Below are 26,232 nucleotides of genomic sequence, written 5' to 3' on the forward strand. Positions count from 1 at the left end.
GCGGCTTGGCTGAATTCACCATCCGAGACAATCGTATATCTGCGCTGCTGATCTGCTGGCTATGCCGCCCATACACTCTGCATAAAAGGCAAAGGTCATGTCTCTCTGGGATTCCTATCCCCTTTGGGTCTTGAGGACCACGTCCAACTCCTTCTCCATACCATCCACTTTGAGCTCCAGCGCTGCCACCTTTGCTCTCAGATCAGCCTTGTGTTGGTCCAGCTCATCCTTGTCCTTCACCGCCTTGGACTCGGCATGCTCCGCTCGCAACTTGTCAACCAGGACCTTGAGCTCCTTTAATGCAGTTTCGAGGGTGGCAATCCGCCGCGAGACAGCAGATGCTTTCTTGGTATTGGAATTCGGGAGATGGTACTTGCTAGCGGGGACGTTTGATCGCATAGTGAGTGGAAAGGTGGGTGTGACGTGGTCGGCGGCGTCCCGGAGGATGATGGCGAGCTCGTTCTTTGACGCCATGGTGAAGTAGAGTGCGATATCAGAAGCGTCTTTCCTGAGGCTGCTGTGATCAGAACAGACACTGCAGCACACACCTACCGAGCGGTCACTGCAAAGGCACACGAGAGGGCAACGTGCTCCACATCCGTCGGCGTCCTCTCCCACTTGTCGATAACACTCTTCGCAGCGTTTCGAAACGCATTGGCGAGGTGAGTGGCCGAGGTGGTGTCAATCGAGAATGAGATGCGGAAGACATTGGGACGGAGTGCAGCACTGGTGGTGTGAGCTGAGCTTCTACCAGGACAGTCGAGCTCACCTCGGCCTGAGAGACAGCGTGCACCAAAGATGGTTCTCCTCGAACAAATGATCTTGATGGCGCCGAACCTCGGCGGCGATCTTGTCGAGCATGAACCGCCCAGAGAGCTCCCTCGGCCCAGGTGGCGTACTCATCCCAGAGGTACTCATCTCAGAGACACTCATTCGAGGGGCCTTTGAAAGACGAGTTGGCCGTTTGCCGCGGACGGAGTGAGCAGCCCTGCCGATGTCTAGCTCGCTAATGGAACCCGTAGACGCCAGGGACGGTCGTCGAGACGGTGCTTGGATGGTGATGGAGGGTATGGGCGAGCCACCGGGTGCCACCGGGCGCGAGCCGTGGTGCAGCGTGGTGATGGAGGAGGTGGAACGATGCGAGTGAGCGACTGTCATGAGTGCGTGAGTAAGTGACGGAGACGGGTGCATGGTGACAACGCATGATTGCGCTCGCACGAGCGCTGCGAACGGTCCCCGGGCGCCCCATCAGCTTCTCGCACATCAGCTTCGCGCACACCATCAGTTGCTCCTTTGTCCTCGCAGCTCGCGTGTTCTGAGAAACGTGCAAGCTGCATTGCTTGCAAAGCATGGATCAGAGGTGCGAGGAGAGGCTGAGTCGACTTGCTGCTCCTGGGCATCTGTGGCTCGACGCACTTTAAAACCGAAGGACCCACCAACCCAACAACTGTACTGTCCAACCCCTTCTTTGTATCCATCCCCACAACCGCTTTTTACCGTTGTCAGATCATCAACATGGACCCCGTCGACAGCTACGACACGCCACCCCCCACCCCGCCCCGCAGCCCATCACCCCTTGACCTCCGCAGGTAACTGTGAAACCATCACCGCCGATAGGGCAAGAAGGGAGAAGCAATTGTTCTCGAGCGAGCATGTGATCAGCCGTAGTTTTGGTGATGCAAGTGGTGTCTCATGTCTGTGTCTGTCTTTTGTTCACTGACCACTGGATGGGTACATAGCCGCCTCGGCATGACCCATCCACAAGTTGACCTTTTCTTCCTTCTCTCCTGTACCCATCACCACTCTTCCTCCAGTGCGTCTCGACGGCTCTGCGATGTTCAGCCTCAAGGACTACCTCACCAAGCTCCCGTTCACCTCTTGGGACAGCATCATGTTTGAGACCTCGCCTTCACAGTCCCCCAGCACCCATGTCGCTCTTGCTCCGCCCCAGGCTGGGCGCTGATCACCCTACTGCTGGGCTGTGGACCTCGACGGCAAAACGGTGCCCCACTCGGCACCCTCCCCTCGGCGCGTTCCTCTGCAAGCCATCACAATGGTGCCCTACTCGCCTCTGGCCACTGTAGCAATGATGCATGGACCTCTGCCCGCATATTGCTGCGTTGATATTCCACTTTGCTGCACTGCTGCACACGCTCACATACTCTCGAGGATGTGCCGAAACTCCTCTGCGGCCATCTCCTGCTCTGCGGCGAGCGTGTCCAGTTCCCGCTGCAGCGCCTCGACCTGTGTCGACAGACTGGCGTTGTCGTCCTCGAGCCGTGTGTTGGCATTGTGCAATGTAACATTCTGGATCTTGAGGCGGTGGTTCTCGGCTCGGAGCTTGAGTAGGTCGTGCTCGGCGAGGGGTGGCGTGGGTGGATCCTGGGTGGTACGCGCAGTTGACGTCGCCGTGTCGTGGCTGGCGCGGGAACTGGACGGTGGCGCTGCTGCCCGGACGTCTCGCTCTGCTACAGCCATGACGAACGGGTCTTCCGGGTCAGTCGTGAATGTCACCCCACCCACACTGGTGAGGGGCCCATGGCGCGTTGCGACCACCCAGAAAGTATGTTCCTTGCCCTCGTCGGCATGCTCAACGTGGCGTTCCAGTTGGTCAGAGCTGTCGTCCCATTCCCAGTCGCATGCGGACGACAAGTGCGCGAGAACCGGCACGCTCGCAGGGACAAGCCGGACAAACCGCCCTTCCCACTCACAGCGCGGGAGGGGCCAGTGGTCGTGCAGATGGCCGTGGCCGTGGAGGGACGGTGTGGCGATGTTGGCGGGGGTGCGGAAATTGGCGAGGCGAGAGGCGATCTCGGACGAGCACCCGTCACACTTGTAAGAAAAGTACAGGCCTGAGGGGAGACGCGCGAGCCGGAAAGTGCAACTAGTCTCAGAGTCGGGAGCGCAGTGGGAACAGCGGAGGCTTACGGCGTTAGCTTTCGTACAATCCTGGCTTGGGCGTGGGGGACTCACTCGGGCCCATGGAATCGCCCTGTCGCAGCGTTGTATTCTGCCAGCCCAAGGCTGTCTGGTGGTGCGTCCATGAGTGCAATGGCCATTGCAGCTGAAGACGGTACAACAGTTCCATGGGAAGTTATAGCTATCAGGCGGCAGGCTCAGCTCCACGTCTCCACACAGTCCGTGTACATAGACATTATTGATGCATTCCCTCCTCGCGTATCGATTTTCGATATACAACGAATCTAACCTCCACGCGAGCACACACACACACATTTTTCAGTTCCGCCGATGTCGCTGTCCAGTCCTAAACACAACAGACCTACTGATCCAGGAGACGGTGGAGAACACCAACCGCCTCGGAGCGCTTCTTAGCCGCCTCGTCAGCCTCGCGTTGCAGACGACCGACGGTAGCAGCCAGACCGGCGCTCTTGTCCGTCAGTCTCATGTTGCGCTGATGGAGCTGGGCCACGAGTGCCTTGAGCTGGTGCACCTCGCCCTCGTCGCCACGACCGTGGCTGTGGTCGTGGCGCAAAGCGTGCTTGAGCTTGACCGCCGCGACTTCAGCCTGGAGCGCGCTCTTCTCAGCTACAAGAATAACGTTCTCGGCCTTGAGCGACTCGGTGAGCATCTTCAGCGAGCCAATCGTGCCCTCGAGCCTCGCGAGCGCCAGCAAGAGGTCGTCCTTGGCGCGGTCACGCGACGCGTGCTTGTCTGCGCGGTGGGGATGCTTGGTTTTGGCCTTCTTTGACAGGTCGGGCTTCTCGAGGTGCTCGATGTGCTGGACATCAGGTTTGAGCTGGGTGGCAGGGGGTCAGTTGGAGTGAGGGATGTGGCCAACCGACGTACAGAGCGTACAGAGTGGCCAGAGTGGATCGAGTGGTTGGACGAGGGGCGGGTGGGTGGGGCCACGGCCAGCATGGTGAGAGCGGCGGCGACCATTGTATGGAAATGGTGGATACAGGGATGAAGTGGGACTAGGGATGCGAACCTGGGTTGAGGTATAAGTGTATAAGTGTTTCGCTTCCGGAGCAAGGCGAAGAAAGGGAAGGTGTGTGGTTTTTCTTCGGCGTCGCTCCCAGACCACACGGGATGTGTGTCAACATCAACAGTGTTCACCGCAGCTTGCATCATGGGACCTCCGTAGTGTTAAGCCGCAGTGTCTTGTCCACACACAAGGCATGTACTTGATGCATGTGAACGAACTTTACATTTTTCAGTATTTGACTCTATTTTTTCACCCCGACAATCCTCCGCCGATCTCCGATCGTCCTCCTCTTCACACCACACCTTCTCATACCTTCTCACACCGTTCTCACATGGTGAAAAAGACATTGCAGAGCATCAGATGCTGCTGCAGACTACCCCACCAGGGCTCGAACCTGGGACCTCGGAGTATGTTGAAGATAACAGCTCCACGCGCTAACCAACTGAGCCATAGGGTAGACGATGCTGGAGTCGACGGGTGGTGGAAGAAAAATGCAGACGATTGGCGGCCAAGTGTTGGGATTTGATGCCGTTTAGCGCCCGAGACCGATGGTCTTAAGCTGGCAGTTTGTCTTTCAGAAGAGGATGGAGATGCATAGGCGTCTACAGAGCTGCTTATATGCACACAGAAGGGAGGCCCGAGCACTACAGAGAAGCACGAGGACAATGAAGAAGCAGAAAGAGCAGCATTGGTGCAGTACCCTCGTTCTCCGGTCAGCTCGGTGCCACACTGCAGTGGCGCAAGTGGTTACGTAATCTCAACAGCCAAGAAAGACCTTTGCAACAAGAAGAAGTCTCCACAGCTCGCTGCTTGTGACTTGCAATCACTTTGGGAGCCCCCTCGCGGTCTCCTGAGACCCAAAAATGACTGTTGGCGGGGTCGAACCGCCGACCTTACGCGATTGCAACGAGATCCATGCCACACTTCGGATGAGGAGAGGGTGGCGTTGAGGAGCGTCAGGGTGTTGTAAAGCGTACGCTCTAACCGACTGAGCTAAACGGCCGATCATGTGAAGAGGGCTGTCGTTGGGATATCATCGAGGGAGAGTGAAGGGCGGCACGGCAAATAGGGAGGGAAGATTGAGGTTGACCGAGGTGGCATCATCACGTCAGCAGCTCAGATCCCTTCTAGGCAAGTCTACTTTGTTGCCAGACACCTTCATGGCCTCTGTGCGAGTCACCGAGGGCCAAAAATGACCATTGGCGGGGTCGAACCGCCGACCTTACGCGCTTCCCAGGACCTCCGTCCCACTCGTGAAGAAGTGGATCGAAGTTGGTGTTTTGTGACTGTGAAGCGTACGCTCTAACCAACTGAGCTAAACGGCCATTACGTCACCGTTCACGAGTGTGTGCGGATGAGGAGACGCAGTGGAGGGTGCTGCCAAAGGATTGCGACCGCCGCGAGGAGATGTGGATGCCTCGGAGATGTGTGTTAAGGGAACACGGAAAGGGTCGTGGTCACAACGAGTCCTGTGGCGCTTGCCTCGTCCTCTCTTCCTTCCGTCATTCGCCACTCGCAAGCCCATGCCCAGGTATGTATGCAACGAGGAGCTACAGGGCATTCACCGTGGGTGCGATCCCAACGTTGGTGCAAGTGTACAAACCGGGCCAGGTCGAGGACGGAATGCTGCAGGGCAGGAATGTAATCGCGTGAGTTGCGGATTGTGCCTCATCGGGCCGGTCGTGTGTGGATGGGTTGTCCCGACCAGCCAGGTCCCACTTTCGACTTTTTCGAAGACATCGTGACATTCTCATCTCGTATGTGTCTACTTCGATCGCTGGTACGTTTCTACAGTAGCGTACGGTACTACATTATGGTCTGCCCCATCACCCGGGCAGCCAAAATTTGGAGGAGGGGGATATAAACAATTGAAAAGGAACAAGAAGCTAGTCTTTGAAATGAGCGTAAAACAATAACCACGACACTTTCAGCACACCACACTCTCCGCCTCTCGCCTCCATTACTTGGTGTGCGTCTCTGTATTCTCTCTCTCTCTCTCACTCTCGTCTCGACATGTGGGATCTTTAGACAGGCGCACTTCCCGCGTCGTCCACAAGCTTGACGCGGTCGCGCTCCAGCTGGCCAATCATCGCCACGGCGTTGGTGAGGGCCTCGGAGGTAACGCGGTTACTACCACGAACGACCGCGAGCGTGTGCTTGAGGTGCTTGTTCTTCTTCTTGAGCACGGCGTTTTCGAGCTGCAGTTCGCCGTTCAGGCCCTCCACGTCGGCGACGCGGATCTCGAGGTGGGAGAGCTTGGCCATGATGCGCCCCAGCTTGGCCTCTTCCTCGGCCGATGAGTCGGAGAGGGGTGGCGGTGCGAGTGACGAGACGCGCTCGGGCGTGTCTTCGATTGCAGCTGCGGGAGTGGAATATTCGGGGTTGGGGTTATTAGTGTCGGGGGTGCGTGCAGACGCCGGCGCCACGGCACTGTTGGTCTGGGCCAAATCGGTGGCGACACCACCATTGTTGGAGGCGGTCTTAGCGCCGTTCAGAGTGGCCGACGACGACGACGGAGAGGACGGAACGTCAAAACGGACTGCACTCTTGCGCTTTGGAAGTGAAGCAGACTTGACGCTGGGAGACTTGGTCTGGTTGTGGGCCTTTGGCTGGGTGATTGCAACGCCCTTGCCCTTGCTTGGCGACTTGTGCTCCTCAGCCTCCGGTGCCAGCTTTGCAGGTGGGGCCATGGGTGAGATGGGCGGCGTAGGAAGGTCGGGACTGGTGGTCGCTGAACGGTCCGTGTCCATGAGTGGTGCGAGCGGAGGCTTGCTGGTTTTGGTGGTGGTGGTGGTGGTGATTGTTGGCTTGGTGTGGTGAAGGCGTGGGCCGGGGGACTCTGGTGCGTCGAGGGCACTGGCAACGTCGTCGGAGGTGAGACTGCCACTGGCGTCGCCATCGCCACTGTGAGCCGAGCCAAACAGGTCTGGCTCCGAACCGCCCTCGTCATGGGCGCCGGCACGAGTTCCAGAGCCAGAGCCGCTGCCGCTCGCGGTCGCCCTTGGTGCGCGGCCCATCTCACTCAGCACGCCGTCACTCGCCATCTCGGCCTCGAGCTCGGCCTCCTCGTCGCTCTCCGGGTTGATGAGGTATCCGCGTGACATTTCCTCGTCGAAACGGTACAGCGCACCGGTGTAGCTGCACTTGTTGCGCCCGCGCGGGCAGTGCGAGCACGATCCTGCACGGAAGATGCGCTCACCGAGTGGCGTCAGGCTGTAGCAGCACAGAGTGTGATTCCGAGTGCATCGCGAGCATGGGCGTTCAGACCTGCAGAGGGAGTCAGCTCATTGCCACTGGCCACTGGCCGCCTAGTTGATGGAGGCCAGTCGGAGTCTGAAGACTTGTTTGACAGCTGCAGTGTCCCAATGTGGTCAACACCCCAGAACGGGCTGCGCCCGTGCGCAAACATTCGCCATCCATGACAGCCTCTTCGAGGTGCTCCGAACCACACCTGTCACTGTGTGATACGTACGTGACGACCATGTACATGCCCGCGCGTGCGGGATGGTTGACGACCACGGTGAACGGCTGCGTCGCGGACGGCATCGCTGGGGGGTTGGGATATGGGTCGCTGATAGGGGGGGTAGTTGATTTGTACACTTGAGGGATATAGAGCAAGAGCAAAGACGAGAGCGAGAGGGCGGCCGGGTGTTAGATGGGCGAGCTCGCAGTCCCCGATTGCGGCAAGTGCCAGCCCTGGGAGTGACCAAGGGGTTCCGTTGCCTGTTCGCTTCGTGGGTTGGGACAAGAGGATGTTTGCTGGAATCGACAAGAGCCACTTTACTCCTTTGGGTCCCCGGGGCGGGACCAGCACAGACCGCTTGGCAGGAATGGCTGAAAGGGTGCGCACGACGAGGGCGATGAGCATGAGCACAGCGTGAGCGGTTCGACGACGACGAGGAGATGCATGGCGAGATGGAATGTGCGTTCTGAAAGACGACGTTTGATGTGCGTCTCCGTGTGTGTCGCGCTCCGCCATGTGCTCGAGCCAGGTGTTGCAGATGTCTACCCGGCAGAAACAACAACAAACGCGGGGGGATTATTCGGAATTGCCGGGCCGGCGACGGCGAGCCCTCGCCCATGGCTCTGCATGGCAAGCTACGTCACCAACCCAATCTTTCCCATCTGCACACCATCCTTCAACACCAACCATGCCCCTCACCTCCCTCTCCCAAGGCGACACTACAGACCTCAAGGACGCAGCAGATGCTCTCGACAAGCGCGCCGTCGCAACATCCGACAGTGAGTGCATGCCGCGCCCCTGTTGGCCATTGCACCTCTTTGGCCAAGTCACAGCGTGAGGTGACTTTGCTTGCATTGCATTGCGCCTTACCCCACCCCGCCACCGTTCATCTGTCCGTGAGCAGCAACGCTGTGCTGTCACGACCTGTGGAGCTGTCGGGCGCTGCATGATGGCTTCAGTTCACCGTTACAAAGGCCCATGCCAGTTTGACACGACACAGCTCGACAGAGCTGACTCTTCAGCACTCAAAGACGCGGCCGGTCCGTCGGACCCCGGTCCCAAACCGCTCCCTCTCAAGGACAAGGATGACCTGAAGAAACTCAACGGCGCCGCGACGCAGGAGGGCATGTATGGAGGCATGGTGTTTGGCGGCTTGTTGAGTGAGTGGAGTGGAGCTGGCGGAGCTGGCCCGGCGGGCAACGCGCGCTCAGAGCGGGGCGTATTGTGGGCACGAACGGTCACGAAGTGAAGGGGGATTGTCGCGACCAAGAATGTCGCGCTCACGAGGGGAAGAGATGGGCCATGTTTGCATCTGTGATCTGTGATGTGCCCAGTGCCCACTGCGCCGTACGCCAGTGCGCGATCAGAAAAGGCCTGGCCTCTCGAGATTGTACATCGCTAACAGCCAGCCGGCCTCGCAAGCACCGTCAAGCACCCGCGCATCACCCCCAACACGCTCACGCTCACGTTCCTCCGTGAGTCCCACCACCACTGCTGCGCGGCACCACACCACCAACAGCAGAGATACAGCTGACCACTGACCCGTTCCCAGTCTCGTCAACCATGTTCTCCTTTGCCTGGACGCGCCACCGCATCCGCGCCGCGCTCGGCGAACAGGCCAGCGTCATGGCGGAACACCGCCTCACCCGCGCGCCCATGGGCGGCACCTTCCTGCCAGACTTTGCGACCGGCGATCAGACAGAGGTGATGGAGGTGGACCACCGCGGTGCCGTGCACGCCGTCGTCCCCGACTCTGACCCCGTGCCGCATTTCGTCGGTACCGGCGGCCTTGCTGTGAACGACGCTGCAGCGGCGGCGGCGGGCGATGGCCGGCCACCACCAGAGGACGTGGCCAAGGCGCGCGAACAGCGGCGTATCGCTGCCGAGCTCCGGAACTTGGGCACAGGGAGCGCAGAGCGCAGTCGATGGACAAAGGGACGCGGACTGGCGGGCGAGGTTGAGGAGGAACCCGAGATGCGCGATACATTCATGCGTCCCGGTGTGCCCCGGCGTGAGGTCTAGGATCTAGGAAATACGGGTTTTAGTTGGGTCCAGGACGAGCCGGTCGGGCGTCTCCAGACATGTAGCGACAGAAGCTCTGAAGAAGATGCATTGTATTAACCCCTCATGCGTTCTTGCCCACGACATAGCCCTCCGTCTGGGTGCCCTCCGAATCCGAGTCGTCGCATTCCCGGTCGTCGGGGGTTCCAGAGCTCGAGGCCGTGTGCGACTTGTGCAGCCGCGACCGCTGCGGGCTTGCCCATAGCGGCTGTGGCGACTCGGAACGTGACGGGGTCGACGGCCCACCTTGTCCAACGACCGCACTAGCGTTGGCGCTGACACTCCCGCTCTCGTCGCTCGTCGGGCCCGCACTGGCCAGCGACGTCCCGATCGACCCCGTAGCCGGGGCCGGCACGAGGAAGTTAAACGACGTAGCGCTCACGCTCCGCAGATGGCGACTGGGCAGACTCCACGCCGAAGACGGCTGGCGCGAGCTCGCGCGCGACGCCGCGCCACTGGCCCATCCGGGGCCCGAGACGGGGCCAGATGGGGGCGGTTCAGGCGACGACAGTGTCAAGAGCAGGTTCTTGAGGTTGGGAAGCGTGTGCCGCAGGTCCAGCATGCGGATATCCGACTCGTGCATGAGCAGCTCAATGTCCTTGTTGAGCAGGAACACGGCGTATTCGTACCGATAACGCTCGACGCCTTTACCGTACAGCGGAAACGAGCGAGGTCCGTTCATGACCGAGACGACGTCGCGGACATGGCTGCGCGAGCCGGCGTAGGTTACCGGGTAAGCGAGGCCGGCGGCAGCGCCGCCGAGAAGTGATATCAGGTGGACAACAAGCGCCGCGTAACCCAGTGCTGCTGAAGTTGTGCGTTCGTCGACCCGGGGACAGCCGTCGGGGATGAGTGCCGGGGCGAGAGTGAGGGGCGGGGCGGGGTCCTTGGGTCCCAAAGGAATCGGGAGGGGGACACCCACGATGGAGTATAGAAGTGTAAGGGGATGGAGGGGTTCGATGGGGAACAGACTGTCAAGTGTTTGCGCGTGGTGGGCGCGAAGACTGTATATTTGCGGCAGCAGAGCGCTCCGTTGGTCCTCAGTGTCGGCAATCTGGCGTGCGAGGTCGCATGCCTCCGACTTGGTGGTCTCCTCGTGCTCGACGGCAGCCGCTAGCAGTGCGCGTCGGGCCGACACCCGGCCACGGTGGAGTGTGATACGCGCCCGGGCTTCCTCGATGGTACGTTCTACCTCGGAGACACGGTCGCGGACCCAGCGGACCTTGAGGCCGCGTTCAGATACGTCGCGCTTGAGCGTCGACCGGTCGACATCCCCTGTGATAAGAGAGTCTATACGCCGTTGAAGGTCATCGATGCTGCGCTGCGTGTCGGCAATCACGGATTGAATGTTGACGAGTCTGAGGGTTAGCGACCACATGCGACGTCAGAACCCACTGGTGGAGAGCTCCGACACTTGGGCCATGCTTCATCCTTGTCTCTCGGAGACTGCGTTCCACCACGCCACGCTCAACATCGCGTTCCAGGGGCGGGGCATCCGCGGCCGGCAGGTAGAACACCGACTTGGGATAAGCGCTAAACGTCCACTGGACGGTGTTTGGTTCCAGCACCTGTCCAGGCCGACAAGGTACCAGACGTGTGAGATCCATCACGCCGCCAACACCAGGCAGCTGGCGCCACTTGGCACTCTCCCCTTTACCTTCTTCGAGCCAGACCTGGACCTCGACCTGCGTGCCAGCAGCCTCATTGAGGCCGAGCCAGGGGGCAAAGTCGCCAGTCTCGAGATGGGCCCACCGCGGGTGAGTGCTCGGAGGGTGAATCGCAGAAAGGAAGAAGGGGACAGGCGGGGGTGGTGGCGGTGGTGCACGTCTGTCGCCTGGGCGAGCGGGAAAGCCCAGCGTGGTGGAGCGACGAACGACAGGTGCGGGCCGCTTGGGAGACGCTGTCGTTGCGGACACTTTGGCCGGGGCGACCTTGGCTGGCGAGAGCTTGACGGGCGATGGTCGAGCCACTTTGGCGGCCGCCGTGGCCGGGGATACCTTGAGCGGCGTGGTCTTGGGTGATGCTGTGGACGCAATGGGACTGGTTCCATTCTGCTTCGGGCGTCGCGGGGCCGGCGAGCTCGCTCCCGGGGACGGCGAGGACGGTACAGGGGACGGAGCGGGGGCGGACGCGACGCTCGATACGCTGGCCTTACGCACAGGGCGAGGTGCCGGTTGTGCCGGTTTGGGAGGGAGGGATGTCGTACGTGTACGGCCGGGTTTGGGAGCGTCCGGCTGCATCCGTGTTCGTCGCCGGGACGCCGACGCCGAACTCGGTGTTGGCGACGCTGGCGGCGACTCTGTCCCCTCTGTCACCGGGGAGGCTGCGCGACGAGCATCGGCCTCGTCCTTCTTGTGCTTTTCACCAGGAAGCACCAGCGCGATAAAACACCTTGCCAGCGCCCGTTCCTCCATCACAGGCGGGACGGTCGTTGGAGGCGGCGCAGCAGGCGGATGGTGGATATGTCCGTCCCTGCCCTCGCCGGCAAGAGTGGGAGCCCGTGCTCGGCCATGCAACGGTGGCACGTCGTGGCCAGCATGGCTCGATCTCCGTGCTCGTGGTGAGCCGCCGGGGGGAGGACCAAAGGGAAAGCTCCCACCACCGCGAGCTGGAGGCGGGGCCGGGGGCACGAGCTCGTGAATGCCGACGCCAGTTATATGCCTGATACGCGGCTGGGCAGGTCAGCGTGCACCGGTGGTCGATGACATACCTCCCACATGGGTGGCGAGTCGCTTGTCATGGCGGCGGCGGCGTCGAGCGAGCGAGTGTTGGATGAGTAAATAAGAGACTTGGAACGAGAGGTTGTTAACAACCAGTCCGTCCCAAGTGGCCAGCAACGTCACTGCTCACCGCGTCCAGCAGCCAGGCACCAGCAGGCATGGGACACGCGACAACCACGCGATAGTCGTTACGTAATATTTGGTTCCGTTTGTTTTTGCTAACTGTGCACAGTAACTAACACTTTCCATACTGTGTAAAAATCACTAATAGAATAAATATAATAAAAGATAGTCGCGTAAGATGGCCCACTTTCCCTCATTTCACACCGGCCAGTGTTTTTTGGACTGTGAACCCCGGCACTTATCGGTAATATACGTGATTCACATTTTGTCCCTTCCTGGATTCGAACCCCGGCCGTTGTGGTAATATACGTGGTTGGAACCTTCCAGGGAATTATAACCTCTGTACTAACGGGCCATCTTAATATTTCGGTAGAACGGCTAAACTTAAACTCAATTCGCTTTGGAGTTTGGCCAGTCCCAACGTGACTGAACCACCAGGCAGCGGTCTGGGTGACGCCTGGGGCATTCCATGGACGGACACGCCGGCCGCTGGCCGCTGGTGGCGTCATCGTACTTGGCCGACATGACCGACGGGCGCGACAACTTCCAGAAGATACTTGATCTTGTTTCTTTCCACTCAACCGTCTAGCTCTGATCCAACACAATCGGCCGTCGACGCGCCCACCTCTGTCACACACCAGCGTCGAGGCCACACCCAAGCCTACTGCATCTCGCTCCTCTCCCCTCGCAGATCCCACGTCGGCTGTCCATTCCCATCGGTCAGCAACAGGCGCTTACGTCCACCTCCACCGTCTCCGCCATGAGCTCTGGCGCAACCCAACCGCCGCGCGGTATCCCTATCCGTAAGCTAGTAGCCCGTAGTTTCTTGGCCATACCCAACTAACCGACAAGTCTCTGGCCCACCTCCCGTCGTCGAGTCATCAGGTAAGTCACACCCAGCTCGTCACTGCAGCCTCCATCGTTGGGGGGCACCGCCACCGACCACGGGCCTTGGCAGGTTTCGGCGCCCCCTCTTTAACCTGATCCAGCCGCCTTGGTCATCACCGACGGACGGTAACCCCTGATCTGTAGCTGACACACCCCGCAGCATGTCGTCAATGTGGACGCGACTTTAACCCTCTCTGGCGGCGAGGCAAGAACTGTGGCCATTGCGGTTACGAGTACTGCTCGACGTGCATCGACGACGGACAGGCGCTCATGCCGCGCCGAAACGGGGCTTCACAACGTCCCCGAGGTGGAGCGGACGGGGTGTTTTCTGAAATCCGAGACGCGTTCATGGGCCCCAGTGAGACTGCTGCTGCGCCGGGTTACGATGTCGAGCCCGTGTGCTTCCACTGTCTGGCAATGCTGCAAGGTGGGTGTGGTGTCTGCATTTCATGGGTCCGTTGCTTACGCACCTTACAGTGACTGCTGCGCCGCTGGACATGCTCCGCTCACTCCCGATCAAGCGCCTAAAGGAGTACTTGACCGCATACGACATCAAGACTGTCGCCCTGAAAGAAAAGGAGGACGTGGTGCAGGCTGCGTTCCGCGCGCGCAATCCCAACACTGGTTGTCTCGCGCCCGAGCACGAAAGCTTCTATCGCCGTCGTTCAGTGCCGAAGCTTGGCCAGCCAGTGCCCCCACCAGGCCACAGCCAGCAGCAGCAGCAGCGACAGCGCCCCCCTCCACAGCAGCAGCAGCAGAATGCCAACGGTCGTCGACCTCCACCACCGACCTATGCCCAGCGTGGCCAACAGCCGCAGTCGCAGCAACAGAACCGTCCCCCTCCACCAGCCCAGGCTCGTCCACAGGCTCAACAGACCCGTCCGCAGGCCCAACAGACCCGTCCACCACCCGCCACTGGTAGCCGAGCGACTCCAGCTCCAGCCCCGAAACCTGCGCCCCGCGCCCCTCCCCCGCCCGTCCCCACGATCCACTCCCTCGTCGCCCTTCCCAACTCGTACCTCGCGTCTCTGTCCATTGGCACACTCAAAGCAATCCTGTTCCAGAACCACGTTCAGGTCGATTTCAAACAAGTGCTCGAAAAGGAAGAGCTGATTTCGCGCGTCAACGAGCTTGTGGTCGATGAACGAAAGCGGCTGGAGAGGCAGAGGGTGACTGAGGAGCGAGAGGCCGAGGAAGCCAGGCTGGCTGCCGAGGCCAAGAAGGCAAAAGAGCTGGCAGCAGCGAGGGCTGCAGAGGCCGAGGCGAGTGGGAACGGGAATGGGAGCGGAGACGGAGCTGCTGGAGCTTCTGGAACGCCTGGGACGCCATCTGATGGCCTCGGTGGAGATGGAACACCGACGAACCCCTCGCCGCAGCCTCCCTCCCCGCTGCCAGCGGCCGAGCGTCCGCCGCCCACTGGCCCACAGCCAGACATGGACCGCGGGCTCTGCGTCGTGTGCCAGGACGAAGAGGCCACGCTGGCCGTAGTCGACTGTGGCCACCTGGCAATGTGTCAGCGTGAGTAATTGGCGGCCTCGGGACAGTAGTACAGTAGAGTGGGTGCTAACACGTGTTTCTCGCAGACTGCTCCGACCTCATCATGGCCACGAGCCGGGAATGCCCGCTGTGCAGGACGCGCATCGTCACGCCGCAGCGTCTTATTCGCATCTACCGCGTCTGAGGTACGCGCGGCCAGAGGCTGTCAACCGACGGACGCAGGCCCGCAGGTGGGGGCCAGGTAATCACTGAGTTGTAGAGTACCCATTTTTCATAGTTGCACCTCACAGTACACAGCGTTGTACAGTCGCATCGTTCATTAGCAAGTGGGCCCTTTTTATGGATAGCATCATGAGCATTCTAATTGTCTTTACGTTGACGGCGGCCGCCGCACCCTGCGCGCGCAAAGTGCGGTTGTGTTTCAGTGAGTGTATGAGATGAGTGCAGGGGATTAAGAGTGAGAGAAACCCATCGCAACGCAGCGTGCTGCAGTGTGCACTCCACTGTCTGCCACCCGCAAGTCGCAGTTCATTAGGGCTATGCATACAACAATGGAATCATGAAAACAACGTGTATCCTCCTCCCCCTCTCCATCTCCTCTACCATGGGCGATGGTGTCCCAATTCACTTGGACTCATCGTCATCGGCTCGCCCGCAATGTTGCCGATGTGTGGATGAATTGGGACGCCGGCACCGGCGCTCCCACTGCGCTGCAGCCACAGCTGTGGTCGCCGGGCCGCTCCCAGGTGGGCTGCTTTGTCCTGCGTGTGGCTTGCTCCGGGGTTGCCCATGCCAGTGCCGGTGCCATTGCCAGCGCCACCTCCGTGGCCGTGGATACCAACACCGGCACCTGCGCGCGTCCTCGAGCCGGGCGTCATGGCCAGCGGACTCGATACCATGGGCGAGTGCGTCACGGGCTCGCCTCCCTCGAGGCGGCGATGGTTGGGGGCCAGCCCCGCCGCGGACGGGTGGGCGATGGTGACGACCGGGTGGCGCGACGAGAGGGAGCGCGCCGGTGCGTGGTGTGCGAGGCTGGGCGGGCTGCGCGTGGATGCGATCGGGGTGGGGGCCTGCGAAGCGTTTGCGTTCGGCGCAAACGACAACGACGGCGTGCCGAGGGCGTGGTACGACTTGAGAGAGGCGGCGAGGGTGGATAGCTGCGGACGGTGTCAGTTCAAGTGCGTGCGACGCGGAGTGAACTCACTTTTGCCATAATGTCCTCGACGCCAGCGGCGCGCCGGTTCAGCTCCGCGGCGGCCTTCTTCTCCCTTGCCTTCTGGCGCGCCTCGGCGCGCTCCACCTCCTTGGGATCCTTTGCCGCCTCCTTGGTCTTGGGGGGCGGCACGGCCGTGTCCTTGTCGCTCGGCGCCTCTGTCGCCGCCGCCGCCGCTGCCGCCGGCTTGGCAATGTCCTCGGTATGCGTGACCTCGGCCTTGTCCTCCACTGCCGCCGGCGTCTTCTCGTTGTCTGGAGGGCTGTCCAGCTCTTCCACCGGCGGCGCTCCCACACCCTCCAGACTCAAATGCGCGCGACCGATAGCGTCCTGCGCAGCGAGGACGGCCTCGATCTGGTCCCTCAGTGCGCGGGTCACGCGCTCGCCATCGGCCTCGAGAGCGCCAGCGAGCAGCTTCTCTACCGCGACGCCTTTCTCGTTGTCACCGCCGTGGGTCGCCGAGCGCTGCGGGGCCGCACCGGTAGCACCGGTACCGCCACCGGTCATGGCGCTCGGCCCGGGAGACGATGCGCTGCGAGACAAGGGCGGCGGAGTGGGTGGATGGCTGGGGGGTAGGGGCCGTGTGAGTGTAGATACGAGTGCGTCGTGCATGCTCGGTGGGGCCGGAGACGCAGACCCAACAGCCTGGCCGCGAGCCAGGACGGGACGAGAAGCAGACGACATGGCTGAGGGCGAGACGGGCGAGACGGGCGAGGGCGAGACGGGCCGCGATGCGTCTGCGTCTCCTGCAGTCGTCGCGCCTGGTGAAGGTGTGGTGGCTGGTGCTGGGGGTAGTGGGTCGGGTGGATGCGGTGGTGTTGTTATTGTTGCTGGCGGTTTGTGCAAGAGTGACCCAGACCAGTCGGAGAGAACTATTTGCGCTTGTCGGAGCCATCCCGCACCTCCACCAAGGGTGAATGCCGGTGGCACGATTCCAGGTGCAGGTGGCGGCGCCGGCGATTCGAGCAGGCTACCCGAGACCTGGCTAGCGACGACCGCCGTCGTCGTCGTCGCCGGCGTCTGCTGCCCCGCGGGAAGAAGAGTGTCTGATAACGGGACATGCGAGCTGGCGCTGGGCGGGTACACATGCAGCGGCTGCGGTTCAGTGTGGACGTCCAGCGAAGGATGGGGAGTCGGGTTTGCCGAGGGAGGCGCCGGGTCGGTGAAATTGGGCAGAGGCGGTCGCATGCGCGCGACAGGCGAAGGCTTCTGCGGTTGTTGGTGCTGGTTCTGTTGATCAAACACTGCAAGCCCAGGAGGAGGAGTGGGGATGTTGGTCGGGGATGCTGTCCGCGGTGCATCTGGCACGATCTGCGTGGTCGTCGTGGGGCTGGTTTTCGGGCTGTCGGCACCAGTACTCGCAGGTCCAGGCCCACCAGTGCCCGCCGCACCAACACCAATGCTCAGACTCTTGCGCTTGTTGGGCGGCAGCCAGGTGGTCAACGAGTGCCAGGACGCGCGCTTCTCCTTGTCTCGGTCCTTGTTCCTCTCCCTCCGCTCCCCACCCAGCATGTCCTTGTCGCGCTCACGCTCCACGAGCGGTGCGTCCTCCCTGTCATCCTTGATGCTGTAGGTCGTGTACGTGCTCCGTCTGTCAAAGTCGAGTCGCGAGCTGCGCCTACTCTTGCGCTTCCTCTTTTCTATCTTGTCCTGCTCGTCGCGGCCGGGCTTTTCCTCGTCGTCGGGAAGCTGGTCATAGAGAGACCGTGCGCGCGGCGTTCGGTCCTGGGCAGGGCTCGGAGGCCGTGTACGTGCTCGGCCACCACCAGCACCGAGCCCCGCAATGACCCCTGTAGGACTCGTGGGCGACGTAGTACTCGTATCTGTAGATGACTGCTTGCTGGGCGGGGGAGACAGGCCAGAACCATGGTGAGGCTGGTGTGCGACAGTGACGTTGACGCCTAGACGCGCGACGACGTCGGCGACTGGGACATTGAGCAGCGTGTCCCCATGGACCACGTTGCCGTTGACGTCGCGATCGCGGTGGTCCATCCCCGCAGTTGCGGTCCCCGAACTGTTAACTGGCGGACGCGGGGGAAGGAACAGGTGCGGCGGGCTGTCAACGTGGTCGACCGAGACGCCCCAACCGTCGGCGGCGTGGTGATTGTTGTGGTGGAACCAGTGGTCGGGAGTGTGGAAGAGTGGGAGAGAGAGCCGGTGGTGATGATGAAGGTTGTTGCCTTTAGATGAGCGCTGCATTGTACTGTACGTGGGGGGTCTGGGGTGGGACGACAGCGAGGTGATGTCCGTGCGCGGCGGCGTCAGCGGCGGCGTGCGGGGTTGTGGGCCTTTTGAGGTGCTAGTGTCAGCCGGGGCGGTGAGTGAGTGCAGAAGAAGGTGAGCAATGCATGCAGCAGAGGGGCACATGCATCCTCCATATGGTATATACATGGGCAACGAGTGAGAACCACGCAGTGACGGCGAGGATGACGATCAGTGATGATGAGAACTGCGTGTGTGGTGGCACACGCAACAACGTCCACTCCCGGCGGGGTCGCACCGGCCACAGACCACGCAGGCCGTCAAGCGACACAGGCCACGCGGGCGCGAGCACCTCACCATACACACACACACCCCATGCATCATCTATGATCTCGACAGTGCACAGTGTTCAGACACGCGGCATCTCTTGCATCGCCACCGTCTGTGTGCAGAATTATATGTATGCTCTGGGGAAGGTCCTTGTTTGCGTTGAGACTAAAGGTCCGAACAGGGGCTCATGGCGGATGGTTGTTGCAATACAGCTGGCCGTTGTTGTTGCCAAAGCACTTTGCTAGAACCCGGTTAGCGTCATCTCCCTCCCTCACTTGCGTCGGGTCCCTCTACTCACAGACATCTGTCGTGGTCCTTATATACCTACCATCGCCATTGTTACAAAGGCATGTCATGATCCAGCTGGACGACACTGAACAGCTGTTGCAAGTCGTGGCCCAGAAGAGATTGAGCGGGAGGTAGCATTCCATTTTGCCATAGTTGTTGCCGCTGTTCGCGTCAGTACTGCCAACGAGGCTGGTGTCACTTACATGCAGTTGTCGATCAGTACACTGGAGCGTATCAACTGGCCCTGCTGGTTGTAACACGTCGCAGACAGTTTAGACGTCGTAGGGTTGCCAGTGAATGACCAGGATGGAGGTGCGCATGTGACTTGGAAATCCCGTGAAAGAGCCCTTTGGGTAGGATCAGTAACCAGCACAAAGGTGAGAGATCCACCTAGAGAACGTACGGCAGTGTGGTAGGAAGTGGCGACGGCAACGTCTGCCTCTTGTTGTTCCTCTCGGCCCAGAACGTCTCGTTGCACCCGCCAGGGGGACACCTGACCACGCTGCGAGGCATGGGGAGGGCAAGACCTGACTGAAGCGCCTGGGCGTTGAATCCGCCATAGCCGTCGTACGGGCCGTGAGTCTTCAGGAGGTCGACTTCTGCAGCGATTGGAGTGGCACTGGTGGCTGCTGTGTCCCAAAAGTCAACGTTGTCGAGGACATCCCTATCCATTTCCATCTGGACGCGAGTAGGGGTACCGTCGTCGTCGCCAAGGTCGAAGAGTTTGATGGCTCGCGAAGCCACTGGAGTGACGAGCAAAGCTAGGCCCAGGGGCACAAGGATGCCGAGGCAGAGCTTCATTGCTGACAGTGTGGGGGTGCTATGGACAAACCCAGTCGTCAGCGAATGGTTATATCGTCTGCTATGCGAGGGATATTGACAGCATGGTGCCACAGCTCTCGGCCATCTGCCACAGCTCTCAACCTTCGTCCATACGACCTCAAAAAATCTAGACGGCAACTAATCTGCCGTTGTGGCTCCCGCATGGTTTTTCCGAGTGCTTGAACCCGATTGTCCACCGTCCATTCCCATGGTCGAGCCCTGAGCAGTGGCCGTCCACGGCGTCCATGGCACTGTATCCCAATGACATTGCTCTCGGTGACGGCGAGCAGCGCGAGGAGTGGGCACCTCGGTACGCCGGCACACCCAACCGGCGACCAGCCGGCGAACAGACCACTACCAAGTGCCACCTTTGTCCGCTATACACGCCACAGCTGGCAAATACCCGTCTTCATGCCTTCTCCGAAGCGCGTCAGCTTGCGTACAATGGTTGTAAACAACCTCGTGTTAACTGCTATTGCCGGGGAGGCCGACGACGCGTTCGTCGCGACGACCGGATAGGACTCGGATACGCACTGTCTACCAGTTCCAGGTTGTTTGCCGCAACTACCTAGCGGACATTGATGATTGATCGTCTGATCGTCTGGCTCCATCCAGGATACACATGCCATGGCTCGGCCCGCGGGAGGTCTATGGGTGAGTCTTTACCGGGTAACTTTGGGGTTGAGACAGCTCAATTGTGACAATTGCGCTACCGTTGGTTAGTTTTTATTATTTTCCCCAAAAACGATGCTCTCTCGCCGCCGCTCCTTTGGCCCGGAGCTCTCTGCTCATCCAGTTTCCTGGATCTGTCCGTCAAACCTTGGGGACGGCTGCGTACGTTTGCTCCAAGCCACACGTGTTGGTGTCCTGGGTGGAAAGGGCACAATTGCCCAGAGAGCGTGTTCGGTTCCAAGGACGACGTGTTTGCTTTTGCGATTCCAGAATCCAGAAGAATTTAGCGTTGCGCTGAAAATGACGGTCATGAAGTCTAGTGCACCGCTCGTTGATCCTTGACTTTTGTTCGACTGGGGGTTTCCCCCCCGGTTGTGTCTGTCTGACTGTACCGGAGGCTGCTTTCCCTGCTGCAAGCGCTCGTGTGTACGTAAAGGGTCCGAAACCTTCTCGACTGTGTACTACAGCGGTACAGCGGGTCCGTGGACTGTGGAGACGCAACCACATGGTGTCCGATGGGGTTCAACAGGTGTGCGAAAGTCACCGAAAATAAGATCAAAACCATCGCCCACTCCCGCTCCACACGTCGCTCCCGCTGTGATCCACTGATCCACTGACGGGCCACTGGAGTTCTGGAGTGGTCCTTGCAGGGGTTTTGATGGTAGCGCAGGTGAGATCCCTTGCCAAGTGCACTGCATAGAGGGATATTTTTTTTTGCGAAGCGAGGAGGGCAAAAGGGATGAGTTGGTGAGAGTGTGTTGTGCCACATCACTGCACGGCGATCCCAGCAACACCGGCAACATTTCCCGGTTGGCACTTTGCATGCCTGTCCTATGCACACCTTTTTTGGGTGTAGGCGTGGGGGCGCGACCGACAGCGCGCGTTGAGTGATGGCTGACAGCAAGGACCACTGATGGGCCCATGGGCCGCGAGAAGGCTGTGGGGGTGATGGGGCACAGACGGCACACGGATATACATGTTTGCCGGGGCCATCAGGCCAAAGGACGCCGAACACCCACGTTGGCCTGCTCTCTTTACCTTCCCAATCTTTGGGTGGCAAAGCGGTAGCATGAGAACATGAACAGAGAGCGATGAGTGTTTACAACCGGTGTATATCATACATACTTGATGGGACAAACAGCGACGCGACGCGACTTGACGCGACCGGAGTGAGTGGGCGTTGAAGGCAGAAAATCCGTTAACCCATCCTTCACCCCTCGTTCTTCGCGCCCTTCGCACGCGCTGATCAAACTGTGATGTGCTCTGTTCTTGCGCGCTCTTGCACACGCTCCACACTCTCAACTGACGAGCCACTGACAGCACACACCCACCCCCCCCCCCCCCCCCCCCCCCCCCCCCCCCCCGCACACGCACACGCACGCACCAAACATTCTGACAAGCGGCTGAAGGCATGTCGTGCAAGTTAAAAGCCAAGACGCTCGTGGACGTTGTTGTTGTTTCCCCCGCCCCTCTTCACTACACCAAGGTATCCACCACACTGCCATCACCAACCCGGGCAACAACAACGACGATCGTCTACCCAAACAACATCCATCAGTGAGTAACCATGTCCCCCAGCCACCTCGCCACAGCTCTTCCCGGCCGTGTGACTAACCTCGCAGTGCCCGCCGTACCCCCTACCACCCTCCGCCTCAACTCCAACAAGGAGAACGCTCCAGCAGGCCCCACTGCCGTCTCCTCACCCTCGCGCCCCGCTCTCGGCGGCCTGGGCATCGGCAAGCCCCACACCCGCAAGCCCTACGCCCGTACCGTGAGCCGCAAGTCCTCGTCCAAGGCCAAGGCCAAGGTCGCAGCCGCCAGCTCCAAGCTCAAGACTAAGAAGAACCAGGCCAGGAGCAAGAGTGTCACTCCCGTCCCCACCACTCCACCTGCGCTGGCCCCGGAGGACATGGTCGAGGATGTCGAGGACGAGCCCCCCGCTTCACCGCCCCCCTCTGCCATCCTGGACATCACCAACCTCAACATCACCGACGGCCGTGTCACCGTCAAGGTCCCGCTCAAGATGTCGCGTCCTGACGCACCGCCTATTGGCCACTTGGAGCTTGCGTCTGAGCTTGTTGTGAGTGCCCTGTGATGCCTCCCCCCACCACTCCCACCACCCCCACGCAACATTTGATGGTTAATTCCTTGTTTACCCTTCTTGTTGTTGATGTGGGAATGAGGCACCATCACCTCCCGCCACCGCACACGAGCTAACATTCTCAGCCTGCCGCATACATTCGCCACACGCTCAGGCCCACCATGCACAAGCTCTACATTGCTGCGTCTTTGTACCGTCCCTACCCCTCCGTCGACTCTCCCGATGTGTACAACCTCCCCAGCATCACTGTCGGCGCTGCCGGTGGCGGGCCCCGCAAGTCGTTTGCCTGGGGCGTCCCCGCCGTGGTTGAGGGTCGCGACACCAATGAGGCCGTCGCCGACGCTGTCTACGGTTTTGAGCCCGACATGTGCCTCGCCATTCGCAAGCGTGGTGACGACACCGCACCCTTCCAGCTCTACGCCATCAACCACCTCGTCTACTCTGCTTTCTGCGCCCACTTCCCCCGCCTCCCCATCACCCAGGCTGTCGACGCGAACGAGTACGACAGCGCAAGCGACAGCGACTTCAGCGAGTGCAGTGACCTGAGCGAGATCAGCGAGGAGGACATCGACGGCCTGTGCTCTGAGTCTGAGAGCGAGGACGAGGTCGTCATCCAGGATCCACAGGAGGAGGCATCGTGCGCCTCGCGCATCTCCCTCATCTCGGCCACGTCGTCGACTAGCTCAGTCACCTCCGCCACTTCCTCCCTCTCCTCGCTCTCGACCGCGTCGCGCTTTGCCGCCCTCGACACTGGAAAGTACCGCCACCTGCCCGTGGTCGGCCTCGAGATCCCTTGCCCCGAGACCTTCAAGCTCATCCACTCCCGCCTGCACTTCCCCGGCATCAAGTGGCAGGCCGAGCTCTTGGGACTCCAGATCGACCCCGCGACGGCGATCGCTGGCGGCGCCTTCTTCCAGCCCAGCGCGGCTGACATTGAGGCCGCTCTCGAGACCCGTTCCGTCGCAGACCTCTCGCGCCGCGTCCACTTCCTCCACGCTGTGTGGTCCAACATGGTCGCTCTCGGTGTGGAGGATGACCAGATGTGGGACGAGTTGGCCAGTGCATGGTCGTCGGTGGTTGAGATCCTTGCGCGCCGTGCTGTCCAGCAGGCCGCAGACGCCGCTGCTTCGGCCCAGGCTGACACCGAGGCCGAGGTCACGGTCAAGGAGGAGGTTGTGGCCTAGATGGACGAGACTGTGTAATGCCCGTGTAATGCCTGTGTAATGCCTGTGTAATGCCTGTGTAATGCTCTGACGATCGCCTCATGCACATTTGATGAACCTCTTCCATCCCCCAAACGTGTTTTGCTGCCACCGAGATACTGCTGCGACCTCGCTTGACTCGTGTGACTCGCTCCGGGGGACCTCTATGGCTGTTGCTGCCACCTTTCCAGCCCATCATGTCATTGCATGCCGCGGCATCATGTCATTGCCTTTGAGCCCATCATGTCATACCTTTGAGCCCATCATGTCATTGGCACGGCGTGTCTGCCACACCGCCTATCGCAGGTTGCGACCTGGCTTAGTCACCGCAGCGCCCATTAGTCATTGCCCGCCCGTTCGGAATTGTCCCCGTTCCTCCGCCCACCGGCTGTCGCCGGCACCCATAAGACGACAAAGTGCGTCATGGGGTGGGGAGGCCATCCCATCTCCAAGTCAGTCTTGTGTTTTACTTCTTCTCATGCTTCCTGCCCTTCGTCGCTCAGTCTCGCCCACATTTGTCCGCAAAATGTCTTCCGTCGCTATCCCTACTACCCAGAAGGCCATCCTCGTGAGTGTTCGCTGCTGCTGTGATCAGAGATGCGAGCTGGCACGGGCAAGGTGCTGGAGATCGGATGGGCAGGTGCGGTCGACGGGTTCTCCCTCCTCCTCAACATGCTGTCTCGTTGAGATCGCAGCATGTCTCTCGTAGCCCGCTCTCTTCCTAACACCCTACCCCTCTTACCCCCCGGTTTAAGAAACCCCTTCTAACAGACAGGTCGAGAAGTATGGTGGCCCCGAGGAGAATGTCCTCCGCGACATCCCCGTCCCCACGCCCAAGGACGACGAGGTGCTCATCAAGATTGAGTGGACTGGCGCCAACTACATCGACAACTGTGAGGTCGGCAGCCCGTCGTCTAGAATGAACTGACACCCCCCAGACCGCCGCAGCGGCCTGTACAAGGTCGCCCTGCCCTTCGTCATGGGACAGGACGTTGTCGGAACCATCGTCCAGCTGCCCAAGGTCGCCATGACCGAGACCGGCCTGGGCAAGCTCTCCCTCGGCCAGCGCGTCTGGTCCCCCGCCGCCGCCTCGTTTGCCGAGTACACCACCGCGCAGTGGTGGAAGGTCGCCCCGCTCCCGGCCAACGTTGAGCCCCGCGACGGCGTGAGCATGTGCACTGTCGCGCTCACGGCCCTGGCCCTCACCCGCGAGGCATACGCCGTCAAGAAGGGCGACTACATTCTCGTCCGCGCTGCCGCTGGCGGTGTCGGCCTTGTCCTCGTCCAGGTGAGTACCGCTTCTCCATTGTTCAAATGCTCTGTCTCTGCGTCGCGCTGTTGTTCCGGTGCTCTTGTCCTCGGTGGGAATCCGCCGTTGCCTGAAGACCGAGGTTGGAAATCGCCGCCATCTCCCCGCACCCACTATCTGGCCCCGCTGTTGTCGTTGGCGGTACAGTTTGCGGCCACCAGCATCTGGCATGCAGCAGCTGCTGCGTGTCCTCTTGTGTGGTATGCGACTGCGGCGGAACGCATTTCCGGGACATTGGGGACTCCACACTCATCCATCTCCACGGCTCCACGGATTAGCTAACCCGTACTCCTCAGCTCGGCAAGTACCTCGGTGCCACTGTCATTGCCACGACTTCGACTGCCGAGAAGGCCGAACTCGCCAAGGCCAACGGCGCCGACCACGTCCTTCTCACCTCGAACTCGTCCGAGGACAACGTCAAGGAGGTGAGTAAAACAGGGAGACGGGGCGTGCTGTTGCTAGCCTGACGCACCCGCTCGTCGCTTCCCCTTTGGCTGACTCCGCCAGATCCTCAGCCTCTCGCAGGGCAAGGGTGTGCACGCCGTCTTTGACGGTGTGGGCGCTGACACTTGGGAGGAGGACTTCCTCGTCGTGCGTACCGGCGCCACCATCGTCTCGTTCGGTAACGCTTCCGGCGCCGTGCCCCCCTTCTCGCCCCTCAAGCTGTCGCCCAAGTGTCTCAAGGTCGTCCGCCCCACGCTGTTCCCTTACATCGCTACGCCCGAGGACTTTGGCGCCCTCGCCAAGGACGTTTCGGACATTGTCGCTGCTGGTGGTATCAAGGTGAGCAGCGCAAAGGACCGGGGGAGCTGCCGGTTCGTCTTGAATCCACAGCTCCACCACGTACCAGCCGAGCTGAGGGAACCCCGAGAGGTTATGCTCAGCTCAGCTCACCGTTTGATCATCGTGCCAGAGCTGACACATCCCAGTTCGCCGTCCACAAGGTCTACCCCTTCACCCAGGACGGTGTCCGCCAGACCCAGATTGACATCTCGGGCCGCGGCACCACCGGCAAGCTCCTCATCCACGTCGACGCTGAGAGCAAGTAAGCGAGCAAGCGAAAGCGAGCGAATGACTTGGCTGCTGAGCGCGTAGTGGAAACGTGTCAGAGTTGTGAGGAAGCAGTGTTAAGAAAGAGGAAACAAAAAGCTAGCTAGCAGTGGCGAGCGATGGAAGGAATGCCATTGCACATTGTCGCCAAGTCCGCACTGGCCACTGGCCACTGGTCAAAGACGCAGTCAAGTCGCTCAGGATGGGTGTTGGAGCATGAAAATGAAAGCATGACATGCACTATACTGCGCCAGTCTCCCCGTCTGTGAGCTACCGATCCCGCGGCCCTACTCGGCCTGAGGACCATCGACATGACTCTCGCCCTCGCCAAAGTATCCGCCGTGG

General features: G+C 60.7%; 9 protein-coding genes and 3 non-coding genes across 12 annotated transcripts; 4 read left to right on the forward strand and 8 right to left on the reverse strand.

Annotated features, from left to right (window-relative positions):
• Positions 1–114: 114 nt before the first annotated feature.
• EHS24_006858 (uncharacterized protein) lies at positions 115–3,900 on the reverse strand (the record flags this gene model as incomplete). The annotated part of the gene is made up of 7 exons (XM_028622257.1): positions 115–514; positions 553–726; positions 770–1,151; positions 1,722–1,829; positions 2,163–2,884; positions 3,285–3,757; positions 3,808–3,900. The coding sequence occupies 7 exons, from the start codon at positions 3,898–3,900 to the stop codon at positions 115–117; spliced, it is 2,352 nt and encodes a 783-aa protein (XP_028477149.1).
• A 419-nt stretch (positions 3,901–4,319) lies between these two features.
• EHS24_006859 lies at positions 4,320–4,403 on the reverse strand. The gene has a single exon. It is a non-coding gene; the product is annotated as a tRNA-Asn (tRNA).
• A 407-nt stretch (positions 4,404–4,810) lies between these two features.
• EHS24_006860 lies at positions 4,811–4,949 on the reverse strand. The gene has a single exon. It is a non-coding gene; the product is annotated as a tRNA-Val (tRNA).
• A 190-nt stretch (positions 4,950–5,139) lies between these two features.
• Positions 5,140–5,271, reverse strand: EHS24_006861. The gene has a single exon. It is a non-coding gene; the product is annotated as a tRNA-Val (tRNA).
• A 699-nt stretch (positions 5,272–5,970) lies between these two features.
• On the reverse strand, positions 5,971–7,492 carry EHS24_006862 (uncharacterized protein; the record flags this gene model as incomplete). Its single annotated transcript, XM_028622258.1, has 2 exons — positions 5,971–7,213; positions 7,419–7,492. 2 exons carry the CDS (start codon positions 7,490–7,492, stop codon positions 5,971–5,973), a joined length of 1,317 nt encoding a protein of 438 aa, XP_028477150.1.
• A 605-nt stretch (positions 7,493–8,097) lies between these two features.
• On the forward strand, positions 8,098–9,431 carry EHS24_006863 (uncharacterized protein; the record flags this gene model as incomplete). The annotated part of the gene is made up of 4 exons (XM_028622259.1): positions 8,098–8,188; positions 8,432–8,569; positions 8,819–8,884; positions 8,962–9,431. The coding sequence occupies 4 exons, from the start codon at positions 8,098–8,100 to the stop codon at positions 9,429–9,431; spliced, it is 765 nt and encodes a 254-aa protein (XP_028477151.1).
• Positions 9,432–9,534: 103 nt separating this feature from the next.
• EHS24_006864 (uncharacterized protein) lies at positions 9,535–12,210 on the reverse strand (the record flags this gene model as incomplete). Its single annotated transcript, XM_028622260.1, has 3 exons — positions 9,535–10,828; positions 10,866–12,142; positions 12,181–12,210. The coding sequence occupies 3 exons, from the start codon at positions 12,208–12,210 to the stop codon at positions 9,535–9,537; spliced, it is 2,601 nt and encodes an 866-aa protein (XP_028477152.1).
• Positions 12,211–13,073: 863 nt separating this feature from the next.
• On the forward strand, positions 13,074–14,882 carry EHS24_006865 (uncharacterized protein; the record flags this gene model as incomplete). The annotated part of the gene is made up of 5 exons (XM_028622261.1): positions 13,074–13,116; positions 13,166–13,198; positions 13,362–13,628; positions 13,679–14,719; positions 14,785–14,882. 5 exons carry the CDS (start codon positions 13,074–13,076, stop codon positions 14,880–14,882), a joined length of 1,482 nt encoding a protein of 493 aa, XP_028477153.1.
• A 415-nt stretch (positions 14,883–15,297) lies between these two features.
• On the reverse strand, positions 15,298–18,110 carry EHS24_006866 (uncharacterized protein; the record flags this gene model as incomplete). Its single annotated transcript, XM_028622262.1, has 2 exons — positions 15,298–15,855; positions 15,903–18,110. 2 exons carry the CDS (start codon positions 18,108–18,110, stop codon positions 15,298–15,300), a joined length of 2,766 nt encoding a protein of 921 aa, XP_028477154.1.
• Positions 18,111–18,628: 518 nt separating this feature from the next.
• Positions 18,629–19,532, reverse strand: EHS24_006867 (uncharacterized protein; the record flags this gene model as incomplete). The annotated part of the gene is made up of 4 exons (XM_028622263.1): positions 18,629–18,684; positions 18,772–18,893; positions 18,935–19,078; positions 19,135–19,532. The coding sequence occupies 4 exons, from the start codon at positions 19,530–19,532 to the stop codon at positions 18,629–18,631; spliced, it is 720 nt and encodes a 239-aa protein (XP_028477155.1).
• A 2,260-nt stretch (positions 19,533–21,792) lies between these two features.
• Positions 21,793–23,510, forward strand: EHS24_006868 (uncharacterized protein; the record flags this gene model as incomplete). The annotated part of the gene is made up of 2 exons (XM_028622264.1): positions 21,793–22,305; positions 22,452–23,510. The coding sequence occupies 2 exons, from the start codon at positions 21,793–21,795 to the stop codon at positions 23,508–23,510; spliced, it is 1,572 nt and encodes a 523-aa protein (XP_028477156.1).
• Positions 23,511–24,054: 544 nt separating this feature from the next.
• On the forward strand, positions 24,055–25,954 carry EHS24_006869 (uncharacterized protein; the record flags this gene model as incomplete). The annotated part of the gene is made up of 7 exons (XM_028622265.1): positions 24,055–24,096; positions 24,304–24,421; positions 24,467–24,816; positions 25,134–25,262; positions 25,345–25,620; positions 25,767–25,882; positions 25,933–25,954. 7 exons carry the CDS (start codon positions 24,055–24,057, stop codon positions 25,952–25,954), a joined length of 1,053 nt encoding a protein of 350 aa, XP_028477157.1.
• Between the last annotated feature and the right edge of the window lie 278 nt (positions 25,955–26,232).

This window comes from Apiotrichum porosum (assembly GCF_003942205.1).
Source record: "Apiotrichum porosum strain DSM 27194 chromosome Unknown scaffold_4, whole genome shotgun sequence".
NCBI classification, from domain to species: domain Eukaryota; kingdom Fungi; phylum Basidiomycota; class Tremellomycetes; order Trichosporonales; family Trichosporonaceae; genus Apiotrichum; species Apiotrichum porosum.